The 24,337-nt window shown below is 41.1% G+C and overlaps 1 protein-coding gene across 3 annotated transcripts in view; it reads right to left on the bottom strand.

The window, feature by feature from the left end:
- Positions 1–5,664: 5,664 nt before the first annotated feature.
- Positions 5,665–24,337, bottom strand: part of Ogt (O-linked N-acetylglucosamine (GlcNAc) transferase) — a 42,405-nt gene continuing 23,732 nt past the window's right edge. For 2 of the 3 annotated variants that reach the window (XM_050119641.1, XM_050119640.1), the window contains exons 10-22: positions 22,824–22,977; positions 22,639–22,740; positions 22,126–22,305; positions 20,254–20,412; positions 20,057–20,146; positions 16,551–16,676; positions 15,953–16,123; positions 15,743–15,859; positions 15,483–15,653; positions 12,948–13,100; positions 9,536–9,788; positions 9,139–9,262; positions 5,665–7,910 (exon numbers count right to left, since the gene is read on the bottom strand). In XM_050119641.1, coding sequence (XP_049975598.1) covers positions 7,736–7,910; positions 9,139–9,262; positions 9,536–9,788; positions 12,948–13,100; positions 15,483–15,653; positions 15,743–15,859; positions 15,953–16,123; positions 16,551–16,676; positions 20,057–20,146; positions 20,254–20,412; positions 22,126–22,305; positions 22,639–22,740; positions 22,824–22,977 — 1,975 coding nt within the window. In that variant the 3' untranslated portion in view covers positions 5,665–7,735. Of the gene's footprint in view, positions 7,911–9,138; positions 9,263–9,535; positions 9,789–10,873; positions 11,024–12,947; positions 13,101–15,482; positions 15,654–15,742; positions 15,860–15,952; positions 16,124–16,550; positions 16,677–20,056; positions 20,147–20,253; positions 20,413–22,125; positions 22,306–22,638; positions 22,741–22,823; positions 22,978–24,337 lie in introns of those variants that run through there. The other variant, XR_007588261.1, reaches the window with a different exon arrangement.

The following is a 24,337-nucleotide window of genomic DNA, read 5'->3' on the forward strand; positions in this document are numbered from 1 at the left end:
CCCCCCCCCCCCCCCCCCACCAGCTGTAGTTGCCCTGCCATAAGTCGACCACGCCCTGCTCGGTCCCGGTCCCCACCGCCACTATTGGACCCTGCCTTGTCCCCACTCGGGTCCACCAACTGATTCCCACCCCACCCCATCTCCAGTGCACTCCCGTTAGTCCCCTCCCACTCCCGCCAGCATCTGCCACTCAATGTCCCCAGGCTTCCGCAGCTTCCTATTGGCTGCGCAGCCAGGGGTTCTTTCAGGCTCCTCCCCCAACCCGCCCACGGGCCCGTTTTTTTTTTTTTGAAAAATTCTATTAACACAATAGCTTCCCATTGGCTGAGCAGACAGGCGCTCTCTCAGGCTCCTCCCCCCAACTCACCAATGGCCTGCCTAAGTTTTGTGGAAAATTCTAGAAACAGAATTGGCGCTCTTCTAGTTCTAGAAACTTCCAATGAGACTTCTTAGACCCCTCCTTTTTCCCACCTGCTAGGCCACTGGTCTACTGTCCATGATCCTCAAACATCTCCCCTCAGTTCACCAACAATCCCGTACCCCCACTTGGACACCTCCAAGTGGGTGTGCGGCCATAACACTATGTGCAGACAGAGCCGCGCCATTTCTTCCACAGCATAAAAACTCTAGGCCTACGCCGCTGTTGTCCCTACTGTCCCAGACCCGACCTCCTACCTCCTGAACCGACCACGCCACCATGGCACCTGTTTGGAGCCAGACCTGCCCTTTCCCACTATTCACTTGTCCCTCCATCCTCCCACTCCGAGACCTTCTCCTCAAACCCCCTCAGAGGTTTCCGTCGAGGTCTCCGCACCCCACCCTTACCGCCATGCTGGTAACAGCTTAAAGGGGGAAGGGAGGGGTACCGGAGGACCTTTATGGCAGTGCCAGGGATGGTACTCGGCTACATTCCCGCCCACTCGACCCCTCTGCCCTTTTTCTGGGGGGAAAAGGGTCTAAGGGAACTTCAGTTCCATAGTTCCCGTGTTCACACACACACAGAAGCCGAGCTGAACAGTCGCGGTGGCGCTTTTAACAACATCCACCACACTAAATGAAGCCGCTGCCCCACCTAGGCCGCCTTCTCCGTACCTGCTCCTACGGGCCCGTGGGCGGTATCTGACTCCAGCTGGCTCCAGCGGTGAGGTGTCGTCTGGCTCCAGCGGTGCTGTGTCTGGCGGTGCGCCTCACAGCAGACCGGTCCTGGTGCGCCTCACAGCAGACCGGTCCTGGTGCGCCTCACAGCAGACCGGTCCTGGTGCGCCTCACAGCAGACCGGTCCTGAGCGGATGAAATGGCCGCCAGCACTGACACAGCCACCACCAATGGCTCCTTCGCACGCCACAGCCACAACCAATGGCTCCAGAGCACGTCACAGCCACCACCAACGGCTCCGGGAGGCGCTCCCGCGCGCCGGAGTGGGTTTGAAATGGCTGCCAGGCACAGTGCCTCTTATAACGGACAACCCTCCCCCCACAGGAACTGACGTTTTCCCGCCTTCCTGTGCCCACCTATCACAGGGCATCATAGAGCAAATTTGCATGTTACTATGGAATCGGCACACCAGCTTCCGGAATGGAATCCGGGTAGTACTGCGGGTAGTACTGCGATTGGATCGAGATAGCGCTTGTGACCGAGATAGCGCTTGTGACCGAGATAGCGCTTGTGACCGAGATAGCGCTTGTGACCGAGGCTTGTGACCGAGATAGCGCTTGTGACCAAGTAGCACTAGTCGTATATGTGCACCATCCATTTTCGAACAATTCTCACTGCCCCCATTTTGTTTTTGCGATCTGACACGGGCTAGAGTGCTGAAATTACAGATATATAGCTACCATGCCTGGCTTCTAATAACTTTCTGAGTGCTAAGAAAAAACAAACGGGCCGGGCGATGGTGGCACATGCCTTTAATCCCAGCACTCGGGAGGCAGAGGCAGGCAGATCTCTGTAAGTTCGAGACCAGCCTGGTCTACAGAGCTAGTTCCAGGACAGGCTCCAAAGCCACAGAGAAACCCTGTCTCGAAAAACCAAAAAAAAAAAAAAAAAAAAAAAAAAAAAAAAAAAAAAAAAAAAAAAAAAAAAAAAAAGAAAAGAAAGAAAAAAAAAAGAAAAACCAAACTTAATTCTTTAAAAAGTGAGAATTTGAAGGCTGGTTCTACTTACCTTGCTTAAATTGCCCAAAAAAAAAAAAAAAATTTTTTTTTTTGGTTGAGACAAGGTTTCTCTGTATAGTCCCAGCTGTACCCGAACTCACTGCCCTCTAACTCATTGCCTCCACCTCCCGAATGCTGGGATTAAATGCGCCACCACTACTGGGTTGCCCAAATCTTTTAAACATTTATCTACCTGGTTGGTCCTCCAACTACTCTGAGCGCTGGCTGGTAGAAAGGACCATCTAGTCCCCTCAATAAAAGCAAGAGGGAGCAACGCAAAAACATCTAGCAACAGAGATCTGTGGTGCTGCCATCTAGAATTGTCAGACCCTGGAGAAAAAAAATGGAGTACGGTTACTTTAAGCTTTTCAGTACCCATTCAAAACGCAACAAGAAAAACAAGTGCTCCAAAGCTACACAGAGAAATCCTATCCTGAAAAAATAAAATAAATAAAGCAAACAAACAAATCAAACAAAAAGTACAAGAAGGGGCCAGGTACAGTGGTGCACACCTTTAATCCCAGCCCATGGGAAGCAGAAGCAGGCAGATCTCTATTGAGTTCGAAGACAGCCTGGTCTACAGAGTGATACCATGTCCTGAAAGGGGCTGGAGAGATGGTTGCTTCGGTGGTTAAGAGCACTATTCTTGCAGAGGATCTGGGTTTAATTCCTAGCACCTGTACAGCGGCTCACAACCACCCATTAACTCCAATTCCAGAGAATTTAAGGCTCTCTTCTGACCGCCTCAGGCACCAGTGCACACATATGGTACACTGACATACATGCAAGCAAAACCTCATACATGTAAAAGAAATTATAAAAATAAAAAATTAAAATCTAAAAAAAAAATGTGTACATAAGCCTCCTAGACACTGGCATGCCACACCCTCGTCGCAGCTACTCAGGAAGTGAGACCGAAGAACACCTTGGGGAACCCACGAGCATACCTAAACAACAAAAGGAAACTACTGTCTCTAAATAATTAAAAATTCAATGTTAGGGTCCAGGAAGATGGTCCAGTAAGCAAAATGCATGCTGGACCAGCATGAACATAGAGTACATGTTAATCTCAGGGCTTGGAGATAGGGCCAGGTAAGTAAGGGATGGAAGATGGAAATCGTGAACTAGAAATAAGATGGAGCATCCCAGAGAGAGAAACAACTGACATCCATACAAACATATATTACACACCCAAATTTTTAAGAATAAAAATATGAGGCTGGAGAGATGGCTTAACTGTTAAGAGCACTGGCTGCTCTTCCAGAGGACCCAGGTTCAATTCCCAGCACTGGCATGGCGGCATGCAATCATCTGTAACTCCAATTCCAGGAGATTTAACACCCTCTTCTGGGCTTTGTCACCTCACGAACATGCAAGCAAAGTACCCATACAAGACCTAAAGAGAAATATTAAAATGCAATGTTAACACTCTCATTTTAAGAGGCCAAACAACTAGAAAGTGGCATAGCTAGAACTCAATTGTAACAGCTCTAGTTAGTTCCAAAGTGCACGATAGATATAGATAGATAGATAGATAGATAGATAGATAGATAGATAGATAGATAGATACTAGATAGATACTAGATAGATACTAGATAGATGAGTAAATGAATACAAACAAGCAGGTTCCTTGAATGGAAAAACAGTAAGAATAATAGTAACTCTCCTCCACAAAAATGAAGATTGCTTAATGATGTGGATTAGAAGTATAGGTCAAGAATCTAAACGGTAGGTATAAGAAACATAAGCCAAGAGTGTCTGTGCACGCTATACTCCTAGCACTTGAGAGGGGGAGGAGAGGTTCAAGGCCAGCCTGAGAAATGTGAAACTACCTCAACAACAAAAAGCTTCAAATAAAAGTTAGAATTCAAATTAAACCTTCAAACAGTTCAGCCAGGGACAAAGACACATACCTGTAATTCCAGATCAGGAAGCTGAGGCAAAAGGATAAATGTGAAGACAAATTTGAAGCCAGTCAGTACTTAGTGATATCTTGTCAAATACAAAATACCAGTAGGATGAGAAGGCACATGTTTATAATCTCTTTAACATCAGCACCCCGGAAGCAAAAGCAGGAAAACCTGAAGTTCAAGGCTAGCCTTGGCTACACAAAATCCTCTCTAAAACTACAAAAGAAGTTAAAATTCAGGCTGTTCAGCAATTACACAAATTTATTTAGTCTGTCCAAGGAATTTAGACTGAATGCAGGAGCCACCAAAGAGAAGATAAATGAAACAATCTTAACAATGAGGGTGAAAGACAGACTTACAACTAGTTGACTTCATCCCACACTACAGAGTGGTAAGGCCAACCTTTTTCCCATACCATCTTTTCTGTTTGAGACAGGGCTTACTAGATAGCCTGGGATGCCCTTGAATCTCTAGTGCCTACCAATTCTGTCTCAGTCTACCAGTGCTAGGATTTACAGCTCTGAGTCAGAACACACACTCTAATACTATTAATCATTATGACCCAAAGTATCCAACAAACATAAGATTCCAACAAACATAAGTCTCATTAGAGCTTTGGAGGTACAATAACATTGTTAATTATATGAAAATTTACTTATTATTTGAACAGTTAAAAGTATCTTATGTGTATGGGTTTTGCCTGCATGTATGTCTATGCACCATGTTAATATATATGTTTTTAATTTTTAAGTGTTTTGCCTGTATGTATATCCATCTGTGCACCACGTGCATACCTGGTACCCAAGAAGGCCAAAAGAGGGTATCGGATCCCCTGGAACAGAGAGTTACAGATTACCAAGTAGGTGTTGGGAATCGAACCTGAAGCCTCTGGAAAGTGCACCCAAAATTCTCAACTACTGAGACATCTCCAACCCCAAACATTTCCCTTTTATCTCTGAAAAAACTGGAAGCCAAACTTGTGACTGAGTTCAACAACTGTCCAGAGTGAAGGGGGAAAAAAACTGTTAAGTACCATATTAAAAAATGAGATTGTATGGGCTGTACCTATAGCTCAGTATTTATGTACTTGACATGCACAGGGCACTCTGCTCAGTCCCCAGAATGGAATGTAAACAAAGAATGACCCACACACGAAAGTGTATACAGGTATTTGGAGCTCGGCTTATCCCTTAAAGAATTATTTAGTATCTCCATTCCTCCCATCAGACTTGGCAAAGAAAACAAAGTTAATTTAAAAAAAAAAAAAAAAAGATTTATTTATTTATTTATTATGTATACAACATTCTACCTCCATGTATGCCTGCAGGCCAGAAGAGGGCACCAGATCTCATTACAGATGGTTGTGAGCCACCATGTGGTTGCTGGGAATTGAACTCAGGATCTTTGGGAATTGAACTCAGGACCTTTAGAAGAGCTGCCAGTGCTCTTAACCACTGAGCCATCTCTCCAGCCCACAAAGTTAATTCTTAACATCACACCTAAAGTAAGGAAACACTTCCTGGTCATGCTGTTTTGAGCTATTCAAGCATAGGTTTCGCCAGTAATACTTAACATAACGAGACAAAATACATCAAGCCACATTAAGGGGAAATCATCCATTTATTGTTTAAAGATTGCAAGACAACATCTGAATTTCTGGAGCACAATTTAAATGCTTTACTTTTTCAATAAAGCAGAGTATAATAGAAAAAAAACAAATTAGTTTCCAGTAATATCTATAACTCTATCAGAACTAAGTCTTTCACAGACATGTTACCTGGAAAGAAAAGCCTGTTACAATATGCAAAGCTTCAACCAGAGCGGCTACTTTTCGTGCCAGGAAAAAGTTCATCCCTATAGGAGGAATGATGTGCTATGTAAAATGGCCACAGATCACAGCCTCAGCGGCCCTGGATGTCTATCATCCAATCCCACATTTAGCAGTTCAGTGGTTTTTGAAAGTCAGTTTACTTGTAACCATGCTGGCAACCCTTAACTGAGATTTATTCAGTTAAAAAATAAATTAAGAAATCCCTTAACTGTTTTCCTTGATTTACATTACTAAAGGTACACAGTTCATTACAATGTAATTCTGCTTCAGAATTACATGTGAGACTCCTTGCTTAGGTTTTAACTAGCAGTAAAAAAAAAAAAAAAAATCACAAATTCAAGTTCTTTATTATCAACATCTTGTCAGCTAAGGTACATTCAGGCAACGGCTGCAACTACAGAATAGGTGCACTGCCTAGGTGCTTTGGAAAGACGTAATCTAGAGCGCTAACAGACAAAACTGGTCAGTGGCTGGAGTCTGAGTGCAGGGGAGCAGCACAGAGTCCTATGGCTGCCTGTTTAAGCCTCAAGCCCTCTACCCTTTTATTGAAATGCAACTGTCCTTTATCACCAAGAACTCAAGATCCAGGAGGGCAAATGAATGCTAACTTGTCCTCTAAACCAAGTAGTGACACAAATTCACTACTATCAAGGCTGAATCCACAAACTTAGAGACTAAGTCAAGAAGATATACACTAACACAGTCTGAAAAATAACTGCTTGTATAGAGATGGTCCTTTCAGAGCTTTTACCTCGAAATCTGTCAGTGAACAGTATTTAATATACAGAAATAACTGCAACTTACTAATCAAATATTTGAATACTTATACTTACCTGGAATTTCATTTCTGCTGAAAGAAATAGGAAGAACAGGACTCACTTTAAAAAACAAACAAACTTTAGAAAGGAAAGTAAAAATCTCATCACACACTAACACTTTTGGAAGCAGCATAGGAGGGGCAGTCAAGGGCTTAAACACTGGTGAAATAGCTAAAAATTAGGCAAAAAAAATCTACATTATTATCAATAACAGTACCACAACTGTGCCCTTCATGATTAATATTCACTCCTTAAGAATTTTCATTTGGCACCAGATGGCGTGTTTAAGAGAAACACTCTGGGATGTTTGAAACAAGACTTAGTTTTGTTAGCAGTCACAGGAGAATTTAAAGGAAGTGGGGGAAAAGAAATGGGAAAGAGGCTGAAAAAATCCTAAGTCACTGTCTAAATCAACAAAGCACTGACAGTATCAAGCATTAGGTCCGACACTAAAACGACTGATATAGGCTCAAGTGGTTTATAAAACCTATAAAAAGACCACACCAGCACGGTCCCTGTCACCCTGTCAGAGTTCAGACACTAAAACAGGAAGCAACATTTTAGTTTAAAACCTTATCTCAGAAGAATCAAGATCACTTCACGTAAGTAAAAATACCTGAAAGCAAACATTTTTAAAAGCTCCAATACCCAAAATATAAAGAAAAAAAAGGATCAGAAGACTCAATCTATCCATGGAATCACGAAACGGCTGGTCAATCTCTATCTCCCTCCACATTAAGCATCCCATGGAAGACCAAGGGAGACCAGACCTTCCAGACCTCTGCACCACCTGCTTGCTGCAAAACTCTACAGAGATTCCTTGTGGAGTAGCAGTTTCTTATCTCTTGTATCTCCCTATCATGCAGGAAGCAAGTCTGGCTGTGCTATTCTATTATCGTGATATATCATCCATCTGCAACAAGGTACTGTACAGATAAGTACAAAGCATGTTATCTAGTTCCCTTTCCCCCAGAAGGTTGAGGCTCAGGTATAGGGGTAATTCTCCCGTGCACAGTCTTTTATTCAGGCTGACTCAGTGACTTCAACAGGCTTAATCATGTGGTCAGGTTTGTTGCCAGCTGCATAATGCTCCCACATCTGCAGATAGAGCCGCTCTAATTCCATTGTGTACTGTTTAGTGTTGAACAGAGGACTAGATATTCTCTGTTTCCAGACTTTGCCACGAATTTTCTTCAGGCTAGGTAATAAAAACAAAGAGAACCTATTTTACAAATCAGAACAAAAACTCAGAACTAGACTCTATAAATAGTCATTTTTGTGGCGTAATAATATAAAAAAATTTTTTTTCTGCTTGGCAACTTGACACACATATCTGGGAAGAGGGAACCTCAAGTATTCATAAGAATGGTCTATGGGCATGTCTGTAGGTCATTTTCTTGATTCTTGATTAATGACCCAAGCCAATATGGCCAGTACCACCTCTAGCAAACTAGGGGGATCAAGCCAACAAGCAGTGTTCCTCCATTTCTGCACTTCAATTCTTGCTTCCAGGTTCTTGTCATGGCATCCATTCATGATGAACTGTGATATGGATATGTAAGGCAAATAAACCCTTTCCTCTCCAAGTTGATTTCGGTCATGGATTTTAACATATCATCAGAAATATACTGAGCTGGGTGGTGGCACATGCCTTTAATCCCAGCACTCGGGAGGCAGAGGCAGGAGGATCTCCGAGTTTGAGGCCAGCCTGGTCTACAAGAGCTAGTTCCAGGACAGCTAGGTCTGTCACAAAAAAAAAAAAAAAAAAGCAAACAAACAAACAAAAAAAGGAAATATATTGAAAGTGAAAGTTGGCTGTCCACTGATTAGGCTCAACTCAACCGTATTCATAGTAATATCAATGCTTCCTTTCAAAAAAACAAAATAAAACAAAACAAAAAGACCATATGGACTATGTGTATTTGGGTATATATGCTTGTGTTTGTGTGTGCACGTAAAGTCCAGAGGACAACAGCTGGCCTTGAACTCAGAGAGATCACCTGCCTCTTCCTCCCAAGTGTTAGGATTAAAGGCATGCACCTATACCACACAGAAAAAAAAAATTTAATGCTTTAAACAAACAAAGGGATAAATTAGAAACATTATTTCATTGAATGGACGAAGCTCTATTTACCTTAGCATGATCCCTCTAATTTTCACTCATTTTCAGTCAACTAAGCTTTTTTTGTGATTTTTGTTGTTGTTGGTTTTTTAAAATACTACTATGAAGAAATGGATACTAGGCTAAAACATCTGACGCTTTGAAAGTTCTTTATTAAAGTCTAGTGATTACTTGGAGAGTTTAGATTATGTGTCCTTCTATCCAGAGAGCATACAACTTAATTCATCTATTTTATATCATCCTTAATTTATGACTTTATTTTGTCACATTTTCACATATAGTTTGTTCCTGGCAGTTTACTTACTATTCTAGATCAGTTCCTAGTTTCACAGCTATGTCTTCATATTCTTGTCTGCTTTTAGCAATGAGCTCAAGACATCCTAGGCAAGTGAGCTGAGAAGCCGCAACTCGAGAGGCAAGAGTCTCTCCTAGAAGGTAAAAATAGTAATTGCTCATCTTAGAACTGTAGGTCACATAGTCATCATTGGTAATTGCATTTAAGTATCCACACAGTACAAGACGAGGAGGATGGTGTCAAGTATTCAGGCTTGAGTAAGTCCCATTTTCTATTATCCTGCCTTAATTACTTCTAATACATATAATTTCACCTTCAAAAAAAAATTTCACCTTCAAGTACCCCTCGACCCAAAAGAAAAATGTTAACGAATAAAGAAGAATTCAGTGATTTGTCAGCCACTTACCTGGCATAGTCACCATGGGTGTTCCTGCCCAGAGAACATCCATTCCTGTGGTGTGTCCATTACATAAGGGAGTGTCCAGACAGACATCAGCCAGCTGACCTCTCCTGACATGCTCCTCTTTAGGAGCCACAGGTGAAAAAATGATACGGTTCTGGGGAAGACCCATATTTTGTGCATACTGTTGAATATTGGGTTCTCCTACTGCTGGAAAACGCAACAGCCAAAGCACACTATTAGGTACACGTTTCAGAATCTAAAAAAAAAGAAAGGAAAAAGAAAAGATTAATAGCACATCTGCCCTTTCCCAAAACCACTCAGAAAGTGCGACTGACCCCCAACACCACCTAATCTGGGCACTGTGGCACACACCTATAATCCTGGCAGAATTGAAGCAGGAGGTTTCTAAATTCAAGACGACTCTGCCATAAACAAGTGAAGAAGCCTGCTTGGGATGAATTAAATCATCTGAGTTACTTCTTTTCTCTTAGCTGTCCCCAGAGAGTTTGAGGACAGAGAAAAGAATTAGAAGACAAAAGTCAAGTTACTAAAGGGTACAATCTGAGGTAACAATATCTGGCAGGAACTAATATAGGAAGTGGTCTTTGTTAAAGATGGGAATGTGGGTGTCTTTATGTTTGCTTTTTTAACTTACATTTCTTTAAAAAAAAATCTTTTGACAATTCCATTATATATTTTTGGAAAGAGTCATTTTCACCCTCCACTATTCACCCCTTCCATTTTTACTAAAATCCTCTTACCTTCACCTTTACCGTTGTTATTTTGTGTTTATGATCCACTGAAATTAGTTGGGATTGCTTGCATGAAAATGAGTGAGGTGAGTTACTGGAGGATGGGCAAATGCCCACCACAAAAAAGAACTCTCCCTCTGCAAGTAGCCACCAGGGAGCGCTGAGGCTCTGTAAGCCTCTACCCCTATTTTTGTTTTTAAGGAACAGGGTCTCATTAAGTTTTCCAGGCTGGCCACAAACTCATAGACTCTAGCAACTCTCTTATCTCAGCCTCCAGAGTAGCTTGAAGTACCAGCACATTTTACCATACACAGTACTTCAAATTTTAAATCTCCCACCTCACCACATTAGAAGAGTAACTCGAAAATTTGCCCAAATTGCCTAATGTCGACCAGAAGGCAGCATAAACTTCTATAAATGACCAGAGAGAAAATAGTACTGGCTTTTTAGTCACTGCCTGTTTTGGAGCTTGAAAGCAGCCATAGATAGTAAGTGTATAAACACATGTATGTGGCCATGTGTCAAAGTTTTATTTATAAAAATAAGCAATGAGAGGCTGGGAATGTACTTCAACAGGTAGAGTACTTGCCTAGCATGTGCAAGGACCTGGGTTCCACCCCAGCATCAAAAAGTACCAAGCAACGAGCCAAGCAGTGGATTTGGCCTCCAGACCAGTTTACCTACTCCTGATTCAGAAGTGCATTTATTCAACATATCACAGAACTTCACACTTCCTTCTCTGAAAAATTTGAGAATAGACAAATTTCCAAATTCAGACTATTTCACATTTTTAAACGTACAATGCACATACATTTATCTAACACTCTTGGAAGCAACTCCTTGTTTTTTTAACACATTAGTATCTCTATATTGAGATGCAGGAATATTCATAAGCAGAATTTTTTAAAAAGTAAAACTAGCCTACTGTTAGGTAAGTTTTGGCTAAAGCGAGGATTCAGGGAAAATAGAGGCTTACTCATCCACTTCCTCTCTTTCTACATTACCCTTCCCTTTCAAACAAACAGAACAGATATGGGGGGGGGGGAGATCAAGCAAGGAATGATTTCTTTCTAACAACATTAAGGTAAAATATAGCATTTCAGTTATATAAACTCAGGGCCAGCTGGCCGCATACACTCAGTATTGTACTTCTACAAACCAGGCTCACGAGCTGATTGCAAAATAGGGTTATTGACCAATTCTTTCCTGGTTAATAACATAGAATTGCAAGGATGTTAAATATGGATGTCCACACAGCAAGTTTTGCTATCAGTTCAGGCCAGGGGTTGGGAAACTATGGTCTGTAAACCAAGTATGGCATACAGCCAGTGTTTAGAAATAAAACTTGATATGCTAAGCCATGGGTTAATTTATATAATATCTAAGTGTTTTCATTATATATACTATAAATAAACAGGAGAGATGACTAGATTACTTATTAAAAACTGAAAATTTCATTTACTAACTCTTTAAGAAGAAAAAGTTCACTGACATCAGGTTTGGACAAAACACTTTGAATAAACAAATAAATGTTTATTGCATGAAATGTTAAAAAAAAATCACAAGACTGAAACCAGGCTTGGTGGTACACAACTTTAAACCTAGAACTCAAGAGGCAGAGCAGGTGATCTAAGTTTGAAGCCAGCCTGGACTACATAGTGAGTTCTAGAACATTCAGGGCTATATAGAGACACTGTCTTAAAAAATGAAAATAAATACACCAAAAGACTGGGGATACAGCTCACTGGTACAGAGCTTGCCTACTGTGTATCACACCCTGACCTTGATCCCCACACACTGGAGGAAAATACAACAACAGTAGGTAAAATCAAAACTGAAGATGACTGTGGACATAGCTCAGCTGGTAGTTATTTGTCTAGCATGAAGGCAGCCCTGGATTACTTTCTAGCACCACATAACCAGATGTGGTGGCAAACCTGTGTTATCCCCGGACTTGAGAAGTACAAGAATGAACAGAAGTTCAGTATTATTCTCTGCTATGTAACAAGGCCAGCCTGGGATACATTGAGACCTTATCTCAAAAAAAACAATACAAGTAGCATTATACAGAATGAGTGGATTTCATTTATATATTTAGGAATACACATGAATACACACATCATTAACAATTACTACTACTAAAAAAGAAGCATTGGGCGGTGGTGGCTCACGCCTTTAATCCCAGCACTCAGAAGGCAGAGGCAGGTGGGTCTCTTGAGTTCGAGGCCAGTCTGGTCTACAAGAACTAGTTCCAGGACAGAAGACAGTTAGGGCTGCTACAGAGAGAGAGAGAGAGAGAGAGAGAGAGAGAGAGAGAGAGAGAGAGAGAGAAAGAAAGAAGAAAGAAAGAAAGAAAGAAAGAAAGAAAGAAAGAAAGAAAGAAAGAAAGAAAGAAAGAGGGAGGGAGGGAGGGAGGGAGAGAGGGAGGGAGCGAGCGAGCGAGCCTGGGGAACTTGGGAGAGAAAAAAGGGGGGGGTTATATTGGTTATATTATAATCTCAAAAAATAAAAATGATTTAAAACAGCTGAAAATGTCACAACTCTTGGAGCTAAGAAATGAGCATAATAGTCCATAAATGAAAGAAGCTTCAGCAAGGTAGCCCAAATACATAATCTTTACTCATCAATAGGCATTAATTAATAACAAATCTACACATACTCACATTTGCCCACATCTGCAGGGTAGAAGGGTCGATTTTATATAACTGATTAAAGTTACAGTACACAATGGCATCTTCTGGTAGCCCATACTGGGAACGGGTGGTTACAATAATGGTACGGGGAACCTCCTCTCCAGTTGCAGCCTTATTATTGATCTAGAATAACAAAAAGAACATGATTAAATTTAGAGTTAGCACTGGCCAAAGGGAATTGCAGATGTGGTTCAGCTGGTCAAGATGTAAGACGCCCTTGGTTTTGATTCAAGTGTTGCATAAACCAAGGCACAGCAGTACCCAATTATAATTCTAGTACTCAGGAGATGGGGGAAGAAGGCTCAGAGATCAAGATTTGAGGCTAGCCTGGGCTATATGAAAGCCCTACCCTGACAAGCCAAGAAATGGGAGTATATCTACATGGCAGTTTTATCTGGAATGCACAAGGTCCTGAGGTTTCATCCAACACACACACACGACCAGGAAGGCCTCACACTATGTATAGGCTTCAGTCAACAGTAAGGCTTCCCAAATACTAAGATTAGAGTGTTGTGTGTGTCCCTATGCCTGGCCTGTTTTTTTTGTTTTTGTTTGTTTATTTAAGACAGGGTCTCACTATGTAGCTTTGGCTGACCTGGAACTTGCTATGTAGAGCAGGCTGGCATCAAATTTGTAGGCAGACAGATTTCTTATGACTCTGAGGCCAGCCTGGTTTAACATAATTCATGGCTAGCCAGGGCAACATAGTGAGAGACAGATGCAGAGAGAGAGAATAAAAAGAGTGCCATGAGTCAGTGAGCTAGCTAGAGATGGCTCAGTTCTATAAGAACACTAGCTGTTCTTCCAGAGGACCTAGGTTAGAGCTTCAGCACCCATATGGTGGGCAGCTCGCAAGCATCTATAATTCTAGTTCCAGAAGACCTGATGCTGTCTTCTGGCCTCCCTAGGCACAAGGCACGCACATAGTACAGACATACGTTCAGGCAATATCCATACACATAAAATATTTTTTTAGAAAAAGAATCAATTCAAAATATATAAAATGATATAGATTTTAACTTCTGTCCCTGAACTGTAATGAGAAAATATTTTTATATAGTTTACTTTAAAAAAAAAAAAGATTTATTTACTTATTGTGTATACAGTATTCTGCCTACATGCATGCCTGCAGGCCAGAAGAGGACACCAGATTTCATTACAGATGGTTGTAAGCCATTATGTTATTGCTGGGAACTGAACTCAGGACCTTTAGACGAGTAGGCGGTGCTCTTAACCACTGAGCCATCTCTCCAGCCCTATAGTTTACTTTTAAGACATAAAAAGTTACACCATTACTTTGACTTAAGAGTAACTGCCCTATGAAAAGAGGCCAGGCCGGGCAGTGGTGGCGCACACCTTTAATCCCAGCACTCAGGAAGCAGAGCAGGCGGATCTCTGTGAGTTTGAGGCCAGCCTGGTCTACACAAGCTAGTTCCAGGACAGGCTCCAAAAACTACAAAGAAACCCTGTCTTGAAAAAACAAAAATAAAGGGAGTGGGCTGCCAAGTTTGAGAACAGCCTGGGTTACATAGCCAGATCCTGTCTCAAAAATAACCAGACATGGCTAGTGGTGGTAGCCTTTAATGCCAGCACTTAGAAGGCAGAGGCAGGTAAATTTCTCAGCCCAGGGTCAGTTTATTCTATAGAGTTCCAGACAGCCAGGGCTCCAAAGAAAAACTCTTGTCTCATAAAACAACAACAACAAGTACTAAAAACCCCATAACCAACAGTAAAGCTTTTGCTTTTTTTACTCTGTTCTTCATGGGTGAAATAAATGCTCTTCTCCAAATCATATCCTCTCTCCAAGGCAAATTTCAATTACTCCTCCCCAAAGGGTCTCTTCTCCCCAAGACTCAAGACTCCCCCTTACACTGATGGTCAACTCCATGAGTATGGACATCTCAATAAAGTTGTCAGCACCTAAGAAGTCTAAGATTCCTGCCCTATGTATTTACCTCTTCCAGTATGCACCTCTCTCTCTCTCTCTCTCTCTCTCTCTCTCTCTGAATGCATACTATATTATTGGGGCTAAGACATGAGTTCTAAAGTAATTCCATTTGCTGAAGGATACAAATACAAACATTACACACTGCACTATGCTGAATGAAACAATATACCCCAAAACAACAGAAGCACAGGAGACAAGTACCAATGAGTACGGAAAGAGAGGCAAAAGATCAGTTCAGGAACTGGTTCCCATAAGAACTATCTGAACTGAAAGGAGAGGCAGGATTTGGCCAGGAAAAGGGTGAGTTTACAGAAGTAAGCAACCATATGGTGCCTAGAGGTAAGAGAAGAAAAGGCACAGACAGGCAAAAACAAGTATTAGCACAGTAGGCACTCACTAAGGAGCCTGATGGTTGAAGCCGAATGACTTTCAAGACCAGACACAGCTACAAGAGCAAGTTTCCAAGAAGCTTATTTCCTCCTCTGTAGAACAGAGTGGTTATAAGGCTTCAAGGAAATGATGCATGTATGGTGGCACATAGTTAAGGTCTTTCCCACCTGTGTAGTTGCCAGTCCATTGCTAATACTGAATCCATTAATTGTTATCTGAATCTGTCCTCTGTTAATCATTTCAATAACTGCTTCTGCAATTGTATTCATGGGAATGACAGGCATATTAAGAGCTGTGTTACTGCTGTCTACATTGTCACCTCCATCAGGACATTTCATCTGAAAACAAAATCCAAACAGAAATTCATTATAAGAAAAAATTAATAAATTCAGTTCATTTCAGTAACAAATGCCGACTGGGTTCTGACCTTGACAATCTTCACATCTGGTAGACTATCAAGAAATGCTTTGAGATCGATGCCATTCAGAACTATCCGATTGTCGTAAATGTGTCCATTGGATTTAAAATCGATGACTGCTTTTTTCTAATGGAAGAAAAATTGGCATGCCTGTCAGGGTGCATATGGACAATCCAAGGGGAAAAATGAATTAACCCCATAGCATTATTTTCTGCCTACCTTCAGGTGAGGGAACATATTAGCATGATCACCAATAAAAAAAGTATGAGGCATGTAAGCCAGTTTCTCAGAATACTGTTCTGCAACTTCAGCTGGGGAAGTTTCCTGATCAGTGATGATATAATCCATAAACAGTGCACCACTAGTCCCAGGGTATCCCAGCCACATTGCCTAAAAAACAATCAGACCGAAAACTAAGAACTTTTATCCATCTGTAAACCCACCAATTTACTGCAGTTTTTCAAAAGAGGATCTTCATCTAAAGGCTCCCAAATCACTTATGTACATATATAAAGGAGGCTGACTTCTTTGGCCAAGAGCAATCCAGCAGCTTTTCAGACTAACTCTTTAAGTGGTAAGATGTTCTTCAAATATATTAAGACAAAGGAGCTATTTATTATAAAACCATGAAATGCTAGTCTCCATTGACATTTTACCTGTGGGCACTGGGTCTACACCCAAAAAACTATCCTAGTACATACAAGAACACTCAAGAATGTCTATCCTTTTGTTTTCAAGGGTAGTTAGCCAGATGGAAGAAAACCAAAAACCACTGTCTTTTTAGTCCAATGAACATTGTGAATGATTATTCTCTTACCTGAATAGGAGCTGGCCTGAGAGCAAAGAGCTCATTTCGAGCCCCCTTGGTATACCCATTCATATTTACAAGGATGTGAATTCCATCTTGGTGGATGCGGTCAGCTGCTTTTCCATTGCACGGAATCTACAGGATAAACAATAAGAACTATGTAGAATCTCAAGATTAATTCAATTGGTTTTGATAGCATTAAACAGAATTCAGACCTAGATGCAAAAGAGGTGAATAAACTGGGTATAGTGGCTCACTCTCATAATCCCAGCATTTGGGAGGTAGAAGTAGAAGGATCAGTTAAACATCAGCATCAGCTACATGAGACCCTGTCTCAAACAATCTACATGAGACCCTGTCTCAACAATAAAGGAAACAGACTTTCCTTCTAAATTGGATGGATTAGTAACAGGGTTATAGAAGGGAGAGAGTATTTTAAATGGGCCTTCAAAGATGAACAAGAGGCTAAGCATATTGTTACAAGCCTTAAGGCAAGGATTCAGGAAACCTGAGACAAAATCATGAGTTTCCACTAGCCAGAGCTAAACAGACTCTGTCTCAAATCAATCACAACAATTACTAGATGTTTGATACTCTATAATCTCAATGGGAAACAGTATAAACAAGACAAGAGATGACTCAGTGAGTAAGAGGACCTAAGTCTGGATTCCAGCATCCACATAAAGAGCCACATATGACCACACATGTGCACCCGGAACCTCAGCTCAGATCTGTGGGGGTTGGAGACAGGAAGATGAGTCAGTTTCAGTCTTGAGAAAATAAGGCCAAGAGTGGAGGAGCAAGATCTCCACAGTTGGCTAGGTAGGAAGGCACACACCTTTAATCCCACAATCTGGGAGCTTACTTGGAGGCCAATCTACACAGTGAGTTTAGCTGACCTTCAGAACAGCCAGCCAGGGCTATGAAGAGAAGATACCCTGTCTCAAAAAAAAAAAAAAAAAAAGAAGAAAGAAAAGAAAAAAGAAAAAAGCCAAAGATATCCAACATCCTACTCTGAGCAACATATGAACCTGCAAGTACACCTACATGTACACTAATCACAATACACATACACATATGCCAAAAATGGAAAAAAATACAGCGACAGGTGCCTATAATGCTAGCATCTGAAGACTAGATTGACTACCTAGTGAGACCCTATAGCAAAAAAGGGGTGCAGGGCTAGAGAGATGGCTTAGAACTCAAGAGCACTGAAGGACTACATGTAGAACTCAGCACCTACATGGTTAACAACCATTTGTAACTCCAGGGCATCCAACTCCTTCTGACCTCCAAAAGCACCAGGCACAAACATAATGTACATATATGGTGTACATATAAACAAGCATAACACACATACAGATAAATCTATCAAAAACATTTAAAGCCAGGTAGTGGTGGCTCACTCCTTTAATCCCAAGGATCTCTGTAAATTCCAGGACAGTTTCAGAGGTCTACACAGATAGTCCCAAACCAACCAGGGACACATAGTGAGCCTGCCAAATCAATCAATAGATGGCTGGATGGACAGATGGATAAATAAATTTTATAGATAGATAGATAGATAGATAGATAGATAGATAGGTAGGTAGGTAGGTAGGTAGATAGATAGATAGATAGATAGATAGATAGATAGATAGATAGACAGACAGACAGACAGACAGACAGACAGAAGATATAGATATAGATAGATAGGTAGGTAGGCAGGCAGGCAGATAGATGAGGGAAGAGTCGTTCAAGATATCTCTCATTTGCAATTCTAGCACTAAGAAGGCTGAGTTCAAGGCTAGCCTAGGCTAGGCTGGGAGTTTACAGGCAGTTCTGATCACATAGTTAAAGTTCTGCCTCAGAAAAATAAAAATCAAAGCTGGAAATGCAGCTCACTGGGTAGAATACTGCCCTAGTTAGTATGTACCAGAAGTGTATGAGACTGCTCACAGTAAGAAGGCCAGCCTGGGGTACCGTGAGACTCTGTCTCAAAAACCAAAAGCAGACCAGACATATTTTTGAAGTAGTAACCATGCTACAAAAGATACTGGTATGCAAACTTTATTAAATAAGATAACTCACCCAACCCATCTAAGAAAATGTCTATTATTTACTCATTCAGTTAGTTATTTATTGGTTATTTGAAACAGGGTCTCCCTATGTAGCTCTGCCTGGCCGGGAACTGCTAAGTATATCAGGCTGGCCTCAAACTCAAGAGAGATCTACCTGCTAGGAGCTACACCATCCCTAGCCTTGTTTTTGAGACAGGGTCTCTAGCCCAGGCAGACCTCTAGCCAAGGATGACCTTTAACCCTGATCCTTCTGTCTGTCTCCAACCTCCAAAATGGTGAGATTATAGGTATGAGTCACAACACCCAGTTTATACAGTACTAAGAATCAAACCCAGAGTTTTGTGTATAATATACAAGCCCTGTACCAACTGAGCTATGTCCCCAATCCCATTATTTATATTTAGATGTGTGTCTACATGCAAACATAGACATACTTATTCATATTCATGTCTAAATATGTATATTTCCTTACTAGTCACCCATGTGACTAACAGAACCCATAGCAAATTTAATTCTCCCATAGGTTTCAACTTTAACTCATCATAAAATTTACAGAGGAAAAAAAAATAGAAACAAAGACAAACAACCAGTAGAGTATGGTGGCTGAAGCAGGAGGATTAACAAAAGTTCAAGGCCCACTTTGTGAATTGCAAAAGAACAAAAAGACCATACACACACACAAATGCAAAAACTCAGAAATAGATGGGCTTTTTGCTGCAGCCCCCTCCTTTAAAAAAATGAGATGGGGGGGGTCTCACATAGCCTAGTCTGTCCTTAAACTAGCTATTTAGCCATTTACCCTTCTTGATTTTGTTCAGTATGTATTAAAAGTATCTAGAAAAGTTATATATCAAACAGAGTTGGCCGGGCGGTGGTGGCGCACGCCTTTAATCCCAGCACTCGGGAGGCAGAGGCAGGCAGATCTCTGTGAGTTCGAGACCAGCCTGATCTACAGAGCTAGTTCCAGGACAGGCTCCAAAGCCACAGAGAAACCCTGTCTCGAAAAAAACAAACAAACAAACAAAAAAAAAAACAGTTATATCACATTTCTATTTTATGTACAACTTAAATCATGCCAAATATAAATGTAAATGACCAAGGAAACAAGGGCAAATTTCCCAAATACAGTAGTTTCTCCTTTTAATACCCATCATCAAAAACTACAAACATGAGACCCTCCATTCAACTCCTAATACAAAAAAACCCACTTTGTACCAAAAGGGTTTTTTTTTTTTTCAAATTTACTCAAAATTTAAAACATAAAGGCACTTGCTGTGCTTGCAGAGGACCTGCGTGACACCCCTGTAACTCCATGTCTGGGCGATCTGACACCCTCTCTTCTGGCCTCCTTGGGCACCTGTCTTCATACAGGCACATCCCCACATACCATACCAAACACATATACTTAATTATGAAATCTTAAAATCTGAAGAAAAGGATCAGTGTTTTGCCTACCTGAGAAAGATCAATGAAATGATTGGCTTCTGCCATGACCTTCACTCGGAAGTTTGTACCGTCATCTGGGCTCAGGGCATAACAGAACACCTAAAAGACAGAGGAGGGCATACTTAATAACCTTGGCCCCAAGCCTCTCAAAACATTGGGCTTAACATCAAAGATGACAGAAGAAAGTCACCAGAACCTACTCTTACCTCAAATTTATCAGGATTGTGCATGCCTGGAATAGACTGCATAAGGTGAGAAGTAGGGTGATTCCCAAAGTCAGAACTCACATACCCTACACGCAACCGGCCATCACTGAGCTTCAAGTCTTTTGGATGCTCATATGGTGGTTTATGAAGGACATTAATCTACCAACAGAATACAATGGTCGTTAACAAAGTCAAGTCATGTGCAAATTTTTATCTAAAAGTAAAAACCGATAACAGGGACTTGTGATTAGTAGTGTGTTTTGACTAGCATGTATATTGCCCTAAGGGTTCTGTCCCCAGAACTACATAAAGAACAGGCATGATAGTACCCATCATTGATCCCAACCATTAGGAGGTGAGGCATAGTTTGAAGGCTGAGTTTGAAGTCAGCTTGGTCTATGCACTGAGTTACAGGAAAGCCAGTCTGACATAGTGAGCAAAACAGAACAAACAAAAATAAATGGACATGTTGGTGCACTCTTGTGACCCCTGCAATTGGGAGGTGGAAACAAAAGGGATCAGAAGTTCAAGGTAATCCCCAGCTACATAGAGGCCAACCTGATATACATAAGACCTGTCTCAAGAAAAAAAATTTAAGTAAAATAAATGAAGGTAGAATCTAAAATCATATAGACCCATAATTATGAAAAAACTTTAGTGGCCGGGCGGTGGTGGCGGTGGTGGCGCTCGCCTTAAGTCCCAGCACTTGATCTCTGTGAGTTCAAGGCCAGCCTGGTCTAGTTCCAGGATAGGCTCCAAAGCTACAGAGAAACCCTGTCTCAAAAAACCAAAAACTTTAGACAGCAAACTTCACTTATATAGCCAGTTTGATGGCGCCTTCGAAGGTAAACAGCTGTGTATGGTGGCTGCATAGTGCTCATGTTTCATATCTGACCTGTTCTGAAGTGTAGAAAATATGCCTGAACAGACTCCAACATGAAATATGGATAGAGTATGATTATTTTAGGAAATTCGACAAAGAAGCATTTTTGTATTTAAAAAGGAGGAGGAGGGCTGGCGAGATGGCTCAGCGGTTAAGAGCATTGCCTGCTCTTCCAAAGGTCCCGAGTTCAATTCCCAGCAACCACATGGTGACTCACAACCATCTGTAATGAGGTCTGGTGCCCTCTTCTGGCATGTGGGCATACACGCAGACAGAATACTGTATACATAATAAATAAATATTTACAAAAAGAAAAAGAAAAAAGAAATCTTAATTTACCACTGTTTCCTAGAACGAACAGACCCCAAACTATTAATTCATATTCTAATTCTGAAAGTTGAGTATATAATACCATACACTCTGTATTTAAACCCTACTGGGGCTTTTGTTGTTGTTGCGTTTAGTTTGGCTTTTAGATGTTCTCATTAGGTGGAGGTTTTTGTTGAGATTATAGATTTATAATCTCAACTGGGATTATAGGTTTGCATCATCATGTGTAGCTGTGAGTTTCACCTTAAGAAAAATACCACTATTAAACTTGTTCAGAGTTTGAAATGAAAAGTCTCTCCAGGCAGTGGTGATACATGCCTTTAATCCCAGCGCTTGGGAGGCAGAGGCAGGCGGATCTCTGTGAGTTCGAGACCAACCTGGTCTACAGAGAGAGTTCCAGGACAGGCTTCAAAGCTACAGAGAAACCCTATTTCAGGGGGAAAAAGAAGAAATAAAAGTCCCCATCCTTTGGATTGAAGGGAGTTCAGTTGAAGACAGGACACATTAGAGAGTGACTTCTGGAATAGCTAAGAAAGCTTTATTTCTTAACTTGGGTGATGTTGACCACATGTTGATTGGCAAAACCATATTGTATGTTTTTGTATAATGTTTTTATTTACATTTGAGTTTGTAACAGAAAAAATGAAAGGACAAGTCACCTTATCCAAGCAGAGATTCCCATGCCTCTCTGCAATAGCCTTCCTGAAGCCATGAGAAAGAGGGTACAGCATGCTGTGATGAGGATGCACAGAAGGCAGCCTATTCTTCTCTAGCTGCTCAGCTACAATACTAACCAATTTCTTCATTCGCTCATCATAGTCTGTCCAATCACAGACAATCTAGAGGAAGCAAAAAGAAATGATCACCCAGAAAACCTACCAAAGGATTTATTTTGCAAATATTTGACTTCCTAAAAGTGTTAGATAACCTACTAAAAATATGATCTTGGGGCTGGCTCAGTGAATAAAAGACAAAAATAAAAGGCAAGCCAGACAATTGGAGTTAATGCCTGGGACCCACGTGTTATGAGAGAAATGACTCCTGAAAACTGCCCTCTGACCTCCACTTGCTAAAAAACAACAATCTCCAGCCAGGCTTGCATTATTATGGCACATAAAAATTAAAAAGTGGTAACAATACAGAAAGAAAAACACTAGACTATTGTTCCTTACCTGTAGGCAATGAGCCAAATTACAATAGGCATCAGGAAAATCAGGCTTAAGTTTCAGAGCTGTGCGGTAAGAAGCTATTGCTTCTGGGATATTCCCTGAATCCTGGAAAGAAAGCAAGCTTGTAAGGAGTTTCCTATAATGAAACTTCAGTGCTAAGGTGCCCATGTCACAATAAGCAGCATTACCTTGTGAATGGAAGCCAGATTGCTGTGTGCATCTGCAAAGGCAGGATTAATCTGGATGGCACGAGTATAACACTGCAAGGCTCCCTGAACATCCTGCATCTCCTTTAGAGTGTTTCCCATGTTAGAGTAAGCATCAGCAAATGTAGGACTGATTCTGAAGGAAAAGACAAGGGTTTGATTATCTCGTGTAAAATCCTTGTTGTTGTTAAAGCATTGGAGGAGGAAGGGGGTTTGATGTGGTTTTGGTGGCACAGTACTTGCCTACCAAGCATGAGGCCTAGCTTGAATCCCAAAGGCAGGGAATCATTTCAGCAGCTGCCAAACGCCAACCTTTAATTATTAATTAATAAGAATAAATTATTAAATAACAATACATTATTTAATAGTTGAGACTCAGCAGTTAAGAGCTCTTAGTATTCTTTTAGAACTGAGTTCTCTTCCCAACAACAATGTCCAGCTACAGAGAATCTAACACCTTCTGAATTCTGAAGGGATTTTTATATACATACTTAAAAGTAAAATAAGCCTAATCTCAGCACTCAGAAAGCAGACAGGCAGATCTCTGAGTTCAAGGTGAGCCTACTTTACAGAGTAAGTTCTTTTTTTTTTAAATATTTATTTTGTATACAATTTTCTGTCTATATGTATGCCTGCAAGCCAGTAGAGGGGACCAGACCTCATTACAGATGGTTGTGAGCCACCATGGGGTTGCTGGGAATTGAACTCAGGACCTTTGGAAGAGCAGGCAATGTTCTTAACCTCTGAGCCATCTCTCCAGCCCACAGAGTAAGTTCTAGGACAGCCAGGGCTACACAGAAGAAACCCCGTCTTGAAAAACAAAAGAACAAAAAAGTAAAACAAATCTTTTTCAAAGATGACAATAAAATTTTAAACCACAAAAGAAATGGCTCAGCAGGTAAAGATACCTGCAATCAAGCCTGACATGAGTTCAAACCCCAGAACCTATAACAAAGGATAGAAACAATGCCAGTAAATTGTTCTCTGACCTTCACATGGGTACCACAATATATGCCCACATTGCTTCCATGAACACAAAATAAATAAAATATATTAAATAATGTAAACCAGGAGCCAGGCGGTGGTGGCGCACTTTTAATCCCAGCACCTGGAAAGTAGAGGCAGGCAAATCTCTGAGTTTGAGAACAGCCTGGTCTACAAGAGCTACTTTCAGGACAGCCAGGGCTGTTACATAGACAAACCCTGTCTCAAAAATAAATCAATAAATAGACAGACAGACAGATAGGAAGGAAGGAATCAATGGGTAGATGAATGGATATGGATGCATGAATGAATAGGGACATTAAATTATACACACCTTTAATCCCAGTACTTGGGAGGTAGAGGTAGAAGGATTTCTGTGAGTTCTAGGCCAACCTGGTCTACAGAACGAGTGAGTTCTAGGACAGTCAGGGCTATGTAGAGACCCTGTCTCAAAAAACTTAAAAATAACTAAGTAAATAAATAAATAACAAAGGGCTAGAGAGGTGGCTCAA

The sequence above is a fragment of the Alexandromys fortis genome, unplaced genomic scaffold (genome assembly GCF_014885135.2).
Source record: "Alexandromys fortis isolate MF-2015 unplaced genomic scaffold, M_Fortis_MF-2015_v1.1 scaffold_155, whole genome shotgun sequence".
Taxonomy (NCBI): Eukaryota; Metazoa; Chordata; class Mammalia; order Rodentia; family Cricetidae; genus Alexandromys; species Alexandromys fortis.